General features: G+C 47.6%; 1 protein-coding gene across 1 annotated transcript; it reads left to right on the forward strand.

The window, feature by feature from the left end:
* Nucleotides 1-11,838: 11,838 nt before the first annotated feature.
* LOC147985597 (uncharacterized) lies at nt 11,839-14,257 on the forward strand. Its single transcript, XM_087539905.1, has 3 exons — nt 11,839-12,715; nt 12,833-13,626; nt 13,709-14,257. The coding sequence occupies exon 1, from the start codon at nt 11,861-11,863 to the stop codon at nt 12,587-12,589; it is 729 nt and encodes a 242-aa protein (XP_087396031.1). The 5' UTR covers nt 11,839-11,860; the 3' UTR covers nt 12,590-12,715; nt 12,833-13,626; nt 13,709-14,257.
* Nucleotides 14,258-17,701: the final 3,444 nt, after the last annotated feature.

Here is a 17,701-nt window from a genome sequence, read left to right on the forward strand (position 1 = left end):
TACTATGTATCCACTGCCCTCACTCCATGCAAATCACGGTACCCGCATTACCAAAAGATAGCATATGCAGTATTCATGGCATCGCGGAAGCTGCGACACTACTTTCAAGAGTGTTCGATTACAGTAGCCTCGGAAGTGCCACTTAATCATATTATAAACAACCGCGACGCTACGGGCCGGATTGCCAAATGGGCCATTGAGCTCCTCCCGTTCGACATAACATACAAACCTCGACGAGCCATTAAGTCGCAAGTATTGGCCGACTTCGTCGCCGAATGGACGGAGGCCGAACTCCCTAAAGAGTACGGCGCATACTCCAATTGGATCATGCACTTCGACGGTTCTAAAATGCTGGCTGGTCTAGGGGCTGGCATCGTCCTGACGTCCCCAACCGGAGATACCGTTTAGTACGTATTGCAAATATTGTATACAGACTCCAACAACGCAGCCGAATACGAAGCTCTGTTGCATGGTCTTCGGATGGCAGTCTCCATGGGCATTCAACGCCTGGAGGTACGTGGGGATTCAAACCTCGCAATATCCCAAATAAATGGAGACTTTGACGCCAAGGATCCGGAAAATGGCGGCCCATCGAAACGCCGTCCTAAAAATGTCAGCTAGGTTCGAGGGGCTCGAATTTCACCATGTGGCTCAGGAAAACAATCAGGCGGCGGATATCCTCGCCCGCATCGGCGCAAAGCGTGATGCGGTCTCCCCGAACATATTTTTGGAAATGCTGTTCAAGCCATCCGTAGTATGGGAAGGGGACACCGGTAACAACAGTCCAGACCCGACCAAAATACCCGATACCGAACTCTCTGACACAATAGGAGGCTCCGCCACCGAAATAACACCTTCGGCCCACGAAATAATGGTCATTATTGCCCCGTGGACAGAACCATTCCTGGCCTACCTAACTAGACAGGAACTTCCGGAGGACCAAAATGAGGCACGCTGCATAGTGCGGCGATCCAAGGCCTACAGGGTCCATGAGGGAGAATTGTACAAAAAAAGCACTACCAGAGTCCTTCAAAGGTGCATCTCCGAAGAGGAAGGGCGGAATCTTTTGGCAGAAATTCACGTCAGACTCGGCGGTCATCACGCCGCAACCCGGGCCCTTGTAAGCAAGGCCTTCCGTACATGATTCTATTGGCCAACGGCCCGAGCAGATGCACAGGACTTGGTCGAACGCTGCGTCGGTTGCCAGCTCTTTGCAAATCAAAGCCACATGCCACCCATCGCCCTCCGAACAATCCCCATTACATGGCCCTTTGCGGTCTGGGGGCTTGACATGGTTGGACCCCTTAAAGGGGGAACCCACAAGAAAAAATACTTATGGGTCATGGTGGATAAATTCACCAAATGGATAGAGGCCAAACCTGTTAAAACAGCCGAATCCGGACCAGTGATAGACTTCATATCCGGGGTTGTACACCGTTATGGCATCCCCCACAGCATCATCACTGATAATGGCACGAATTTCACGGCCGACGAGGTAAAACTCTGGTGCAGCAAAATGGGCATCAAGCTCGATTATGCCTCAGTCTATCACCCACAAACCAACGGTCAAGTCGAGCGAGCACACGGTCTTATAATGAGCGGCATTAAACCAGATTAGTGCGCTCCTTAACAGAGTCTAACACGCACTGGGTAGAGGAGCTCGACTCCGTACTCTGGGGGCTGCGGACCACGCCGAATCGTAGTACCGGATATACACCCCTCTTTATGGTGTATGGCGCAGAGGCAGTCTTGCCCTGTGACATAATTCATGACTCACCTCGAGTGCGCATGTACGAACAAAGATAAGCCGAGCTCGATCGACAGGACAGTCTGGACACCTTGGAGGAGGAGCGCGACGTAGCCAGAGCCCGTTCCGCATTTTATCAGCAACAGGCTCGCAGATACCAAAACAGAGAAGTATGGGCCAAAACTTATAACGTTGGCGAACTAGTTCTACGCCTGCCGGATAAGAAAAAGAACAAACTCGAGCCCAAATGGGAAGGTCCCTTCATTATTGACCAAGTTCTGACCGGTGGAGCGTACCGACTGCGGGATGCATCGACTAGTCGACTCGAGCCGAACCCATGAAACGCGGCCAGGCTCCGAAGATTCTACGCCTAGCACCGGACTCTAAGTTAGTCCCCTCCCTTTGTCCATTTTTCGCATATGCATTATCTGTCTTGTTTTTCTTTCTTTCTTTTATTATTTCTCTAGGCCTTCAAGGGCCACCTTGTGCCTCGCTTGCACATTACAGATGTGTTAGCCGCACTCTTTATACCTGGGGGCTTCTTTCACAGAAGCTTAAATTATTTATCTGGGCCTCATGTCCCACACATGTATTATACTTCCGCATGTACCTTTTTTCACCATTATATGCATCGATATGACTTAAGTTTTGGCCAAGCTGGGTTGCCTGACTCTTGTATTTATGCCCTACGTTCCTGTTAATTCGGCTAGGGCATAAGGGGAGCACCTCTGCGATTGTTACTGCCGGGTCAGCCGGATGTGTACCGCAGACTGGGTGAAGCCGAAAGCTAGCATTCTTAAGGGAAGATTAGGTCGGTGAACAAAAGATGATTTTTATTTATTGTCCATATCTGCCCCCAGATGTTTTTCCTGCGTTTCCTATCGCAGTCCGGACATGCACTTTAGGGCATGCTTTCCCAGGGAAAGGAACCCTTAACGGAACTATTCTCCCTGGAAGATGTTTCTTACTACCCATGTAATATAACATAACTAGTTGGGCACTTGTCTGATAAAGCACTAATGACCCCTACGCCTGGTCTCCACGCATACCCCGGTTCTTATATAACTGAGCGGGTATTCGGATACACTCCGGACTATTGGGCCCGGAGGTTGAAGCGAAAAGGTCCGCAACGACAAATGATCTACAATCCTGCTAGAAGGCATTATACATGTCACTTTAATTACATAGTCATGCAGACTGACTAAATTCCTCTTCTATACCATCCAACAGGCGGTCTAGCTTACAATCCTGTTGAGAATACTTTGCAGGTAATTCTACTTGCCCATAAACTAAGCTAACGGGGATCTCTTTTCCGTCGGGCCCCACAGGTCCGACCTCGGCCATGTGATTTGGGTCTGCCTTGGTATACCACGTCTTCACCATGGCCCAGGCTTCTCTGGCACCCTGTCGGCAGGCTGATATCTTCCATAATCGGAAGCGCCACCATGCTCCCTTGAGCTTCTCCGCAAGCTTGCAACGCCCTCTAGCAGGGAGACGGATGGCCACAAGGCTTGGGCAACACCCTGCATCATCTGCCGAACTTGTTCATGCAGATGTGACAGCTCGGACAGAAGATCACCCGCAGACCCAGGCATTTCCTCCGCGGGACGACCTGTCAGCATACCTACATACATAACGCTGTTAGTTGGCTTCTTCGCCGAACTCCTTTAAAAGGATTCGTTCAAGCACTTACTGAAAATGCCGAGCCGAAGCCGCTTATTCTCCTCGGAGTCTGCAAGCTGGCCCCGAACGTCTTTTAGTTCCACGCTCAACTTAATATTGGCATCTTGGAGATTGTTTTTCTCCCGCCCAACTTCAGTCAGCACGCGTTTGCCAGCCTCTAGCTGTCGCATAACATGCTGGACCTCCGGATTCTCTCCGGATTCACCTGCAACATCTGTTGTTAGATCTGCAGCCACGCCGCACACTATATGGTAACCATCATTCTTTAAAGTAAATGTTACTAGAGGGAGGATTTTTCTGTTCCTGCAATGCGGCAACAGCGGCCCGTAGTTGGGTCTTGCATTCCTCCAGCTCCTGGGACAGCCTAGTATTCTTCTCTGTAAGAACCTACACAATAAAGATGATCCTTAAATCAGTTCTGCTAACTGTTTCAAGTCTCAGGGGCTACTGATACATATAAATCACCAGATTCACTCACCCGTACATCCTTTACATACTGATTCATGGCTCTGGCTAGACCATCTTGAGCGGCACGGAGGTACGCCTCTCCAGACTTGAAGGCATCAAATGCCTCTGGTGAGAAACAAGCATCACGGAGTACGGCCCGGCGGCGCCTATGATTCATGGCGCTTTCCACTTCTGAGTTAGTAGCGGATGATCTATCCGCATCCTCTGTAGGGGGGTTATCCGGCACCTGCCCCATATCGGCTTCCGCCTCTATGTCCGGTCCTGGCGCCCGACTGGTGGAGGCGTGATCGGCAACATTGTCGGACATATTCCGGCGAGCGTTTTTTCTATTAAAGAAACACGGGTGTCATTACATTTTGAGAAAGACGACAGCCAAGGAGCGGGGTTTTTATACTTTTGCGCCGGCGTCTCCGTCCTGACCGCCTTCCTTTTTGGCCTACCCGGCCTCGGCGCCTCTGGTTGGCGAGTTGCTGCGGCTTCGGCAGGGCGTCCCGAATGCCTTCCCTGTAAAAAATGCCATGTGTATATGGTGGGTGAAGTGTTTAAGAGGGGATCCTAGTTTTTGGAGTTAGGATTTTTTGGTTTTTCTTACTTGCGATGCAGGGAGCTGTCCGGGATAGTCGGCCGTAATGGCCACCATGGCATCGTCGCAGCTTAACTGATAGAACTGCTGGTCTATCAGCTCCACAGAGATAACCGAATCTTCTTCAAGTCCAGAGTCGAGGGCCCGGTCAGGGTCCTCTTGTTGTGGAGAAGGGCTGCTGACCTCCTTTATGGCTTTTCGCAGTTCCTGCCGCAAAGTGGCAAGGTGAATACTTACGACAAAGAATGCAGGAAAAATGGGAGCAGGGAAATATAACTTACCCAGCTTGGAGGATTGTACATGGAGAATCCCTCCCGTGGCTTGATGCGGCTGAACTCCTCTTCCTCACCCTTGAACAGTTCGGACAGAATTTTCGCTAGAGCGGCAGCATTGTCCGGACCCTTACGCCCGCAGCGGGTGGCGTCATCCGCCCCGTTATAACACCACAAGGGGTGCCCACGATATTGAAGTGGCTGCACTCCCCGCATTATGCAAATCGACATAACTTCGATTATTGTCAATCCTGATTGAGCCAGTGCTTTGATTCGGTTCATCAGATAGAGGACTTCCCCGTTGTCTTCCGCCTGGGGGCTCCGTGGGCGCCAACTTTGGTGCTTCTTCAGAGGAGCATTGTTGAACTCAGGAAGACCCCGCCGAACAGGGTCCGGAAGGGGAACGTCCTCCATATAAAACCATTCTGAAGGCCAGTCTTCGGATGGCTTCTTTGGGGTACCGGACAGGTACCCGGTATCGGCGATGCACCATATTTCGGCTCCGCTCACTTGATAAAGTGATTCCCTCTGTGTGTGAGGGACGAGGCAGAATAGCCTTTCCCACAGCTCGAAGTGAGCCTCGCAGCCCAGGAACAACTCGCAGAGAGCAACATAGCCGGCGATATGTAGAATGAAGGCAGGGGTGAGATTGTGTAATTGGAGGTCGTAGAACTCCAGGAGCCCGCGGAGAAACGGATGAATTGGAAATCCGAGCCCCCTTAGTAAATAAGGAACAAGGCAAACCCGTTCCCCCATGGAGGGACAGGGAAAGCTCTCCGCTTGCTCCCCGCCATTGTAGGTGGCAAGCCCGGCTCGAACGGGCACCATATACGCCGGAGGGAGAAATCCCTTGGTCTGCAGTTCGACTAATCGACTGTGCGGGACTGAACACCTCTCCCAATCACTGGGCTTAGGGCTACGGGGGCGGGAGGAGGAGCTGCGGAGGTCGGCCATGCTGGAATGGATCTTTCCGAAACGCGCTCTGATGGATTCTCGCTGGGGGAGGATGGTATGGATCGGATCTAAGAATCCCCGTTCCTTTAATAGACAATTTATTTATCTGGCTAGGGGGGCGAATGTAAAAATGCCCTGGCGCCTCGTATTCATTCGACGCTTGGGAGATAGCCCTTATTGGGCACAGAAGCCAAGAGGTCTGAACAGTTATGGGACCGGACACTGCTTACAAACACTTGGAAATTGGATAAGAACCCGCCTTGCAATGCCGAAGACAATACTGCGCACCGGACTCATCGTCATTGAAGCCTGGTTCGGGGTCTACTGAGGGAGTCCTGGATTAGGGGGTCTCCGGACAGCCGGACTATATCCTTTGGCCGGACTGTTGGACTATGAAGATACAAGATTGAAGACTTCGTCTCGTGTCCGGATGGGACTCTACTTGGCGTGGAAGGCAAGCTAGACAATACGGATATGTATATCTCCTCCTTTGTAACCGACCTTGTGTAACCCTAGCCCCCTCCGGTGTCTATATAAACCGGAGGGTTTTAGTCCGTAGGACAACATACAATCATACCATAGGCTAGCTTCTAGGGTTTAGCCTCTCTGATCTCGTGGTAGATCTACTCTTGTACTACCCATATCATCAATATTAATCAAGCAGGACGTAGGGTTTTACCTCCATTAAGAGGGCCCGAACCTGGGTAAAACATCGTGTTCCCTGCCTCCTGTTACCATCCGCCTTAGACGCACAGTTCGGGACCCCCTACCCGAGATCCACCGGTTTTGACACCGACAGTCGTGCTCAGTTAACTATTTTGGTTCATTTGGTCAGCTGTCCATTTAACTGTTTGGTTCAATTCTGCAATTTGATTTTCATTTGCTGTGGGTACAATTTTGTATTGTTATGCATGTGACACCAATTGAATTTGGCTGTGCTCAATACATATTCTACTAATAGTATGGCAACTCTCAGTTAACCTGATCAAGATCTTCCTTATGTGTGTTGCAGGGAAACAATGGGAGACACTGCGGTTTACCATCGAGGTTTGTTCAAGCAGGGTCCTTTGGCTAATAGCAATTATTGTGCAGTTGCAAGAATCATTATAATATTTAGGTTTCTTACAATTTGGTCTTGCACATGTAGGTCCTGCTGTCAAAGACTTAGACCCATTGCTCGACCCATTTTGCATATGGGGAAATGAGATGTCCATGAATATCAGTCAAGTCAAGAAACTCAGAAAGATTGTTAGGATGAAGAAACTTGCGACGAATAAGAACAAGATCTTTGTTTGCACAATGAAGAAGACATCAGTCAACTATAGGATGGTGCTAACTCTTTTACCTTGTTTTTACCCCTTATGCCATTTCAAAATTTATAGCAGCGATTTATGCATAGCTTTGTTTTCGGTAATTTTCAAAGCAGTTCACCGATGATTACCTCTCGAACCACCTGCATGGTCAAGAGGCGAGGAAGGTATTCATTCAACACCCACGGTACAATATTGAAGTCTTGCTGAAGAGGACGAAGGTTGGGCGGGCAATTATCCATAGCCACTGGCCTAAAGTTGCAAGGACATTCAACCACTACAAAAAAGACACATCCGTGACATGTTGGGCCGAACGAACATTTTTCTGTCATACTTATGACACTTCTATGACGATAATTGTGACAAAACCCAGTATCATCATAGATGTGGTGGGCTCCTACTTCTATGACAAAAAATCATGACAGGAAACGGGCTTTTCATCCTGGGCGGGCCAGTGAAGTAGTTGCATGACATTCTTTGGGCCGTCCATGACGGAAAAAACAGTGGTAGAAGCAAGGGCGAGGAAAATATCGGGGTGTTCCCGGTTACGGTGGGTGGTCGGGGCCGAGCGATGCGCGTTTCTCTCGTACACGCACGCGAGGTGTTGGGCTCTAACTGAACCCGAGCGAGGCGTTGGGCTCTAACTGAACCCGAGCGATTGCACTGCAGGCTACGCGTTACTGAACCCGAGCGATCGATCGATGGCTGTTAACTGAACCCGATCGAGCGATTTCTTCGCTACTGCTGCTAACTAAAGCCGATCGATGCTGCCTCTGGATGAACAGTGAGCGTTGCTGGGGGGTTTGGATGAACAGTTCCCGGTGGGGGTGGATGAACAAGACCCCGTGGTGTTGCCTCTGGATGAAAAGGACCCCGATCGATCGAGCCGGTTGGGGCTGGATGAACAGGACCCCGTGGAGGGCAGGACGAACAGGACCACCCCGTGGAGGGCTGGATGAACAGTAGACGATGGAGGGCTGGATGAGCAGTAGCCCATGGAGGGTTGGTTGAACAGGAGCCCGTGGAGAGGGCTGGTTAAACAGTATCCAGTGGAGTAGCGCGCGGTGGAGGCTGGATGAACAGTCGCAGGTGGAGGCTGGAGGAGGTCGACGATGGATGAACAGTAGCCCGTGGAGGCTGGAGGGGCCCGGCGGTGGAGATGAACAGTATCCCGTGGAGTCTTGTTTTGTGGTACGCCACACCCCTCCCGATGAACAGGACCCCCGTTTCGACCGTAGTGCTCCAACACAAATCCGTTTCCTCCGTTTTGCAGTACGCCACACCCCTCCCGATCAACAGGACCCCCGTTTCGACCATAGGAGGTCCATTTCCTCTGTTTTGCGGTATGCCAGACCCCTCCCTATGAACAGGATTCCGTTACGGTCGAACACAAGGCCGTTTCCTCCGTTCTGCGGTACGCTAGGCCTCGTTTCCATCGGCTATTCCGTCCAAGCCCTCCCGATGAACACGGCGACGCATTCTGTTCTAACCCAGCCGGTTGGCTCCCCATGAACACGACGACCACGATGTTTCTCCGTTCCGATCCAGCCATGTACACAAGCCCTGGCCGTACGTATGCGCGAGTAGGCGTTCGAGACCCTGCCCATTGATACGTCTCCGTCGTATCTACTTCTCCAAACACTTTTGCCCTTATTTTGTACTCTAACTTGCATGATTTGAATGGAACTAACCCGGACTGGCGCTGTTTTCAGCAGAATTGCCATGGTGTTACTTATGTGCAGAAACAAAAGTTCTCGGAATGACCTAAAACTCCACGGAACGTCTTTTTGGAAATAATAAAAAATCCTTGCAAAAGATGAAGACCAGAGGGCCCACACCCTAGCCACGAGGGTGGGGGTGCGCCTGCCCCCCTGGGCGCGTCCCCTACCTCGTGGGCCCCCTGAAGCTCCTCCGACCTCAACTCCAACTCTATATATTTGCTTTCGGGGAGAAAAAAATCAGAAAGAAGGATTCATCGCGTTTTACAATACGGAGCCGCCGCCAAGCCCTAAAACCTCTCGGGAGGGCTTATCTGGAGTCCGTTCGAGGCTCCAAAGAGGGGAATCCATCGCCATCGTCATCATCAACCTTCCTCCATCACCAATTTCATGATGGTCACCGCCGAGCGTGAGTAATTCCATCGTAGGCTTACTGGACGGTGATGGGTTGGATGAGATTTATCATGTAATCGAGTTAGTTTTGTTAGGGTTTGATCCCTAGTATCCACTATGTTCTGAGATTGATGACTTTGCTATGCTTAATGCTTGTCACTATGGCCCGAGTGCCATGATTTCACATCTGAACGTATTATGTTTTCATCAATATATGAGAGTTCTTGATCCTATCTTGCAAGTCTATACTCACCTAATATGTGTTATGATCCGGCAACCCCGAAGTGACAATAATCGGGACCACTCCCGGTGATGACCGTAGTTTGAGGAGTTCATGTATTCACTATGTGTTAATGCTCTGGTCCGGTACTCTATTAAAAGGAGGCCTTAATATCCCTTAGTTTCCATTAGGACCCCGCTGCCACGGAAGGGTAGGACAAAAGATGTCATGCAAGTTCTTTTCCATAAGCACGTATGACTATATTCGGAATACATGCCTACATTACATTGATGAATTGGAGCTAGTTCTGTGTCACCCTATGTTATGACTGTTACAAGATGAACCACATCCGGCATAATTCTCTATCACCGATCCATTGCCTACGAGCTTCCCATATATTGTTCTTTGCTTATTTACTTTTCCTTGCTATTGTTACAACCACTACAAATTACCAAAAACATTACTTTTGTTATCATTACCTTTTGCTGCCGGTACCACTACTATCATATTACTTTGCTACTAAACACTTTGCTGCAGATATTAAGTTTTTAGGTGTGGTTGAATTGACAACTCAGCTGCTAATACTTGAGAATATTCTTTGGCTCCCTTTGTGTCAAATCAATAAATTTGGGTTGAATAGTCTACCCTCGAAAACTGTTGCGATCCCCTATACTTGTGGGTTATCAAGACTATTTATCCCTCAATTACGAGGGGAGGTAAGGAACTGCCATCTAGCTCTGCACTTGATTCACCTTCTGTTTTGAGTAAGCTTGCGACACCTATACCTGCTTCTGCTATTCATTCTGATATGTCGCATGTTATTGATGATGCCAATTCTGCTATGCATGATACTTATGATGAAACTACTTCTATGTTTGACACCACTGTGCCACTTGGTGAATTTCTTGATGAACAACTTGCTAGGGTTAGAGAGAATGAAGTTATTGAAACTGATAATATTGATGAAAATGATGATGAAGACTCTCCCCCCTAATAAATATGAATTGCCTATTGTTCCTGAGGGTTATGTTCTGGATGAAGAATCTGCTAGAGATATTCTTGCTTGTAATGATAGATATGATCTAAAGAGGTTATTAGCTAAATGGAAGCAACAATCTCTTAATACTAGAATGAAACCTGACCCTACTTTTGCTACTTCACCTATCTATGTTACTGATAAGGATTATGAATTCTCTGTTGATCATGATATAATTAATTTGTTTGAATCTGATTCTTTTTATGGCTATGAATCTGAAACTGTTGTGGCACATCTTACAAAGTTAAATGATATAGCCACCCTGTTCACTAATGATGAGAGAACTCGTTACTTTTATATCCTTAAAATATTTCCGTTCTCATTAAAGGGTGATGCCAAGATATGGCTTAATTCTCTTGATCCTGGTTGTGTGCGTAGTCCCCAGGATATGATTTATTACTTCTCTGCTAAATATTTCCCTGCTCATAAGAAGCAAGCTGCTTTGAGAGATATATATATAATTTTGTGCAAATTGAAGAAGAGAGTCTTCCACAAGCTTGGAGGAGACTTCTCAAGTTACTTAATGCTTTGCCTGATCATCCTCTTAAGAAAAATAAAATACTTGATATCTTTTATAATGGACTAACTGATGCTTCCAGAGATTTGCTGGATAGTTGTGCTGGTTCTGTTTTCAGGGAAAAAACACCGGATGAAGCTAAAATTCTATTGAATAATATGTTGACAAATGAAAATAATTGGACACTTCGTGAGCCAGCTCCTGAGCCTATTCCTAAACCAACTCCGAAGAAAAGACGTGTTCTATTTCTCAGTCCTGAAGATATGCAAGAGGCAAAGAAATCTATGAAAGAAAAAGGTACTCCCTCCTTACCGGTTTATAAGGCTCATATCTAAAATCTCACCAACCAAGAGAAATGTCTATTGGCTGAGATGAATTGAGCTGATTTAGAAAGTGCCCAATGAGCCTTCTGCTTTTTCTTCACGAAAACTGTGCACACTGTAGTATTAATTCTCGGCCGTTCCACTCCCGACGCAATAACTCCAACGCCCGCGTGCTCTAAGCTATGCGCTAACGGCTGCATGCGCGCGCTCTCTCCCGCCTCCGCTCTGAACTTATTTGCATGCGCGCTCTCTCTCCCGCCTCCGCTCTGAACTTATTTGCATGCGCGCTCTCTCTCCCGCCTGACCTCAAAACTGAACCGGCGCGAGCGCGCGGTCTCTCCCACCTCTCTCTCTCTCTCTGTCTCTCTCTCTCTCTCATCTGCATGGTGCATGCATAGGCCAGTTTTGTTTTCATGGTTTGCATGCACGGCGCCAAACAACAAATGAAAAAAGCACCGCCAAAATCCTCTGGTGCCATTAGCTCAATTTTTGGTTTTTCAGCGTTGGCGCCGCGAACTCGAACACTGCCTCTACCGCCATAGAAAATCATAGATGCACTGCAGTATAAAGTGGTGGGCAGCAAGCAAGTTTAGCCACACCATTCTTCTCCCACATCTCCATCTTCTTTCCGGAACCATGGTCCTCATTGACCTAAACGAGCCACCACCAGAGGGGAATGAGAGGTTGGAAGCTGGCATAGGTGTTGGTTATGGTGATGCCGGGCGTGGCCATGGAGTTCACGGGCTCGCCGGCGCCGTTCTAGCAGGATTCCGTCAAACTGCAGTTCGGCATGCCGGCGTGGCTGGCGACGGAGTCAGTAGCGCCACTGCAGGCCGTGTTCCCAGCCGGCTAGGCTTGTCAGGCCGCGGTATGACCGCCGGGTGGTCCGCTGGTGCGGGCCTAACCGGGCAAGCACGAGGTCCGGCGCTCGGCCTCACAGGGCGCGGGCGCAGCCTAGGCGGTGGAGGTGACCGTGGAGAGTGCTACGACGCTGCCGTACATGGCCGCGGACAAGGCAATGATAACACGGCTGTGGGGGCGACCTTGGCCATGCTGCTGGGCATGGCAACGATGGACATGGCCTTGGCGTTGGGCGTGGCGCGCGAGGTAGTGCTGGCCGTGGCGTTGGGCGCGACGCCGGTCGTGGCGTCGGTCGCGGCGCCGGTCGTGCAGCCGGTCGTGGCCGTGGACGTAGTGACATGGACGAGGCTGCGGGCCGTGGCGCCGGTTGTGCAGCAGGACGTGGCCGTGGAGCCAGAGGTGGGTGTGGGTTGGGCAACGTCCAAGAGGCCATGGTCATTGGTGTCGAACATGGCACCGGGCCTAGCGTCGGGCATGGAGACGGACGTGGCCGCCGCATACTAGGCCCCTGGTATGGAGAAGGTGATGCTGCCGGCGACGCTAGCATGGACGAGGACTCGGACAGCGACAACGAGAGCGAGAGCGACTCCGACAGCGACAACAACACCCAAGCTCGAACGGTGGACCTAAGTACGAACAACGTTTTGTTTTTCATTCAGATTGTGTGTATACATTACTCTCGGCTACAATAGTATTTACATTCTCGTTAGTATTGTTCATGTAATTTAAGGTTTCACCAACATGCAGATCATTTGGCGAACATTCGAACCAGATCTCAGCACACCAACAAGGACAAGCGACATGTTTATAACGTGCTGTTACAGAAAAACGGTTGACTAGGTCGGTTGAAGCATGGAGTGAGCAAGGCCGTGGCACTTCAATGCAATATGTCATGGAGGACTGTAGTGCGGATATGGAAGGATGTCATGCTTGGTGGAGGTGTAAACGCTGTGATCAACAAGAAGAAGAAGCGATGTGGCCGCAAACGGATTGAGACTGACATCGTCGCCATGGAACAAATACCACCACAAGAAAGGACAACACTTGAATCCCTTTCGAAGGCTATGTGCATGTCCGTTTCAACCCTGCACCAACGTCTGAAAGAGAAGAAGTTTCGGCGCCACAACAATGCCTTGAAGCCGACACTAACAGAAGAGAATAAGAAGACCAGGGTACGTTATTGCCGTTCTATGTTGGAGCCTTGGATTTCAAGTTTGCATGAGAAACAACCCTTCAAGTCAGCATACAACATAGTTCACATTGATGAAAAATGGTTTTATCGCACCCGCGAAAGTCAATGGTTTTATTTCACGAACGAAGAGCCCGATCCAGAGAGACATTGCAAGAACAAGGGGTGGATCCAAAAGGTGATGTTCCTTGCTGCTGTAGCTAGACCAAGGTTTGATAGCAATGGAAATTGCATTTTTGATGGCAAGATTGGAGTCTAGCCATTCATTGAGTGGAAGCCTGCCGAAAGGGGCAGTCAGAACAGGTTAAGGGGAACTTTGGAATTGAAGCACATTAGTCCGGTCACTAAGGAGGTTCGCCTTCATTTCAATTTTCCAATTTCAGTGTATAAGATTTGATGGTTAACTAAAGATCATTTTTTTCTTCAAAATGCAGGTTAGCAAACACTTCCTCATCAACGTTGTGTTGCCAGCAATCAAGGCTAAGTGGCCAGACCACCGTAGTTCATTTTTTATACAACAAGATAATGCAAAAAATCATGTGTGCATCAATGATCGGGATGTTGTTTATGCTATGCAACATGGTGGATGGGGCATTAGGTTAACATGCCAGCCACCAAATTCCCCAGAAACAAATGTAAACGATCTAGGGTTTTTTGCATCATTGCAGGCATCGTTTCATAAGATGATGCCGCAGAATTTGGAGGACATATGCAAGAAATTACAGAAAGCTTTCAGGAAGTACTCTCCTAAGAAGTTAAACCGAATTTTCTTGACGCATATGACATGCATGAGAGAGATCATTCGGCATAAAGGATCAAATTTCTACAAGATTCCTCACATAAAGAAAATATCACTTGAGAATAGTGGTGGACTCCCAGATCAATTAGGCTGCGAGCAGGAGTTTGTGGCTGCGGCGGAAGAGTACTTGAACGCGGTTGAATAGTTTATTTTTCGAGGCATGATGTAGTAGAAATTGTAATGTAAACGGTTGAATGATGAATGCCATTTCTGATTTGCATTAGAAAAAGGATTTCTGAGATGAAGTTTGCATACATGAATCACTTTGCACGCATAAATTTAAATTAAACTTTGCATACACGAATCATTAAGCATGCAAACATACTACTAATATTCCAGAAGCGAAATTCCAAAAGTTTTTGCGTTCTCCATCACCTTCTTCAAAAGCAAACATACTCGAAAAGCATGAAAACACCATCAGTTATCTCCCTCACCTTCTTCCTCCGGGGACGATTCCTTCGAATACTTCTACATGTCAGCAAAAGTATAGCACCGCTGAGGCCTTACGACGACTTCATCTTCTACGAAGCCATCACTACCCAGCATCACCGAGGACCTCCCCGGCTCTGGGAAGCCATCGCCCGTGCGCTGGGTGATCGTGAGCTGGTGCACGAACTGCTCGACCTGGTCGAGGAGCGTTGAGAAGTTATCCACAAACGCCTCAACTTGGTCCAGAAGCGCCCCCACTTCATCATCAGCATCGTGCTGGCCCTCGCCTCCAGCGGGAAGCTGGGTCTCCGCGTCTGCATCAGACGCATAATCAGTGGCGGACTGTGCGGACTGCGTCTCCGCCTCTGGATCACAGACAGCATCAGGGGCGGACTGCGTCTCAATGTCTGGATCACACACCACCTCCGCGCCCGTCTGCATCTCCATGTCTTGGTCGGCGACAAGGATCTCGTCCGTGGTGGCACGGGCCGCGCCCACTGCAATGCTGACCCCGTTGACAGCTGCGTCAGTAGCACCCATGGCTACGACGCCGCCGGAGTTCTCCGTGCCCATCACTAATGGCCGGAGCTCCTTCTCGACGTCCGGAATCCAATCTGACATAGCTTTGCTGCTCTCGTTTCGTATGTGGATGAAAAGAGTAGAGGAGGGTGGGTGGAAGAACACGAGTGCTTCGAGTCGTTTTAAAGAAGTGTGTGGTGCATGCATGCAACGAGGGAGAGGAAAGGAGTAACGGCCATTTCTCTTCGTACGAGAACAACAACCATCGAATTAATTGCGTGCGTAGGGATCGAAACGACCGCAACGCTTCAACCCAGCGGACCACGAATTGAGCCTTATATTATGGAAATCTGGCGATTTTGAAATGAGCCTTATAAACTGGCAAGGAGGGAGCATTAAAGATGAAGATGTTAAGAATTTACCTCCTATTGAAGAGATTCATGGTCTTAATTTACCGCCTGTTGAAGAAACATATGATCTTAATCCATTACCTATTGAAGAAATACATGGTCTTGATAACCCGACACAGGTAGTAAAGGTAAATTCTCTCTATAGATATGATAAAGTTGAAATCCCTCTTACTAAGTTTGCTAGCCAATGCTTAGATGAGTTTGATAATTTTATGGTGAAGCAAGAAGATTTTAATGCTTATTTTGGTAGACAATTGAAATACAATTCAAATATGCTTGAACACTTGGGTGATTATATGGCTAATGTCAAAGGTGAACTTAAACTTATTAGTAAACATGCTTCTAAGGTTACCACTCAAGTACAACAAGTACTTAAGGCTCAAAATGATTTGCTCAATGAATTGAATAGTAAGAATAATGATTATGTTGTTAGAGTGGCTACTAGAATTGGTAGAATGACTCAGGAACCTCTGTATCCTGAAGGCCACCCTAAGAGAATTGAGCAAGATTCTCAAATAAATAATATAGATGCACCTAGTCCTTCTAAAAGGAAGAAAAAGAAAAATGGTAGGACTTTGCATGCTTCCAGTGAACCTATTGCTGAACCACCTGAGAATCCAAATGATGTTTCTATTTCTGATGCTGAAACACAATCTGGTAATGAACCTGAAACTAGTGATAATGTTAATGATAATGTTCATGATGATGCTCAACCTAGTAATGATAATGATATAGAAATTGAACCTGCTGTTGATCTTGATAACCCACAATCAAAGAATCAACGTTATGATAAGGAAGACTTTGTTGCTAGGAAACACGAAAAGGAAAGAGAGCCTTGGGTTCAGAAACCCATGCCTTTTCCTCCCAAACCATCCAAGAAAAAGGATGATGAGGATTTTGAGTGCTTTGCTGAAATGATTAGACCTATCTTTTTGCGTATGCGATTAACTGATGTGCTTAAAATGAATCCTTATGCTAAGTACATGAAAGAAATTGTTACTAATAAAAGAAAGATACCGGAAGCTGAAATTTCCACCATGCTTGCTAATTATACTTTTAAGGGTGGAATACCAAAGAAACTTGGAGATCCAGGAGTACCCACTATACCATGCTCCATTAAAAGAAACTATGTTAAAACTGCTTTATGTGATCTTGGTGCCGGTGTTAGTGTTATGCCTCTCTCTTTATATCGTAGACTTGATTTGAATAAGTTGACACCTACTGAAATATCTTTGCAAATGGCTGATAAATCAACTGCTATACCTGTCGGTATTTGTGAGGATGTGCCTGTTGTAGTTGCAAACGTTACTATTTTAACATACTTTGTTATTCTTGATATTCCCGAGGACGATAGCATGTCTGTTATTCTTGGAAGACCCTTTTTGAATACTGCAGGGGCTGTTATTGATTGCACAAATGACAATGTCACTTTTCATGTTAATGGTAATGAGCATACGGTACACTTTCCGAGGAAACAACCTCAAGTTCATAGTATCAACTCTATTGGAAAAATTCCATCGATTATTATTGGAGGTTTTGAATTTCCTCTACCTACTGTCAAAAAGAAATATGATATTCTTATTATTGGGGATGTGCATATCCCCGTTGAGGTAACATAGTGTTCTTCGAAATTTCTCCGGTTCCATGCTATTCGGAATAAGTTCGTTAACAAGACTTGATCAACCTTATTAGTGGATTCCTTTTGATGAGCATGAGATGGATGAAACTAGAAAACACAACTCTCTGTACCCTCCTTTTACTTTCTGTTATTTATATTAAATAAAGTAAAAATAGTATTTTCCTGTCTGTTTTCTGAATTATCCATGCAATATAAAAATACCCCGAAAATAAAAGTTCTCCAAATGCCCTGAAATTTAAATATGATTTTTTTCTGGAATATTTGAGAATATTTGGCACTGAGAACACAGCACGGGGGCATCCACCTGGTCACGAGGGTGGAGGGCGCACCCTACCCCCCTGGGCGCGCCCCCTGCCTCGTGGGCCCATGGTGGCCCCCCTCCACTTATTCCTGCACCCACACACTTCTTCTTCCTCCCAAAAAAATCACCATCCAGCTCAAGCACGAGTTCTAGCTCATTTTGCTGTGATTTTCGATCTCCTTGCTCAAAGCACCTCTCACAAAACTGCTTGGGGGGTTGTTCCTTGGTATGTGACTCCTCCATTGGTCCAATTAGTTTTTGTTTTAGTGCTCTATTCATTGCAAATTTGTGCTTCCTAGGTGACCATGTTCTTGAGCTTTCATGTCAAAT

The sequence above is a fragment of the Triticum urartu genome, chromosome 2A (genome assembly GCF_056163025.1).
Source record: "Triticum urartu cultivar PI428250 chromosome 2A, HENAU_Tu73, whole genome shotgun sequence".
Lineage (NCBI taxonomy): Eukaryota > Viridiplantae > Streptophyta > Magnoliopsida > Poales > Poaceae > Triticum > Triticum urartu.

Bases quoted from the DNA above. Each gene is read 5' to 3' on its own strand.
- LOC147985597 (XM_087539905.1), top strand. From the start codon at position 11,861: ATGGTCCTCATTGACCTAAACGAGCCACCACCAGAGGGGAATGAGAGG.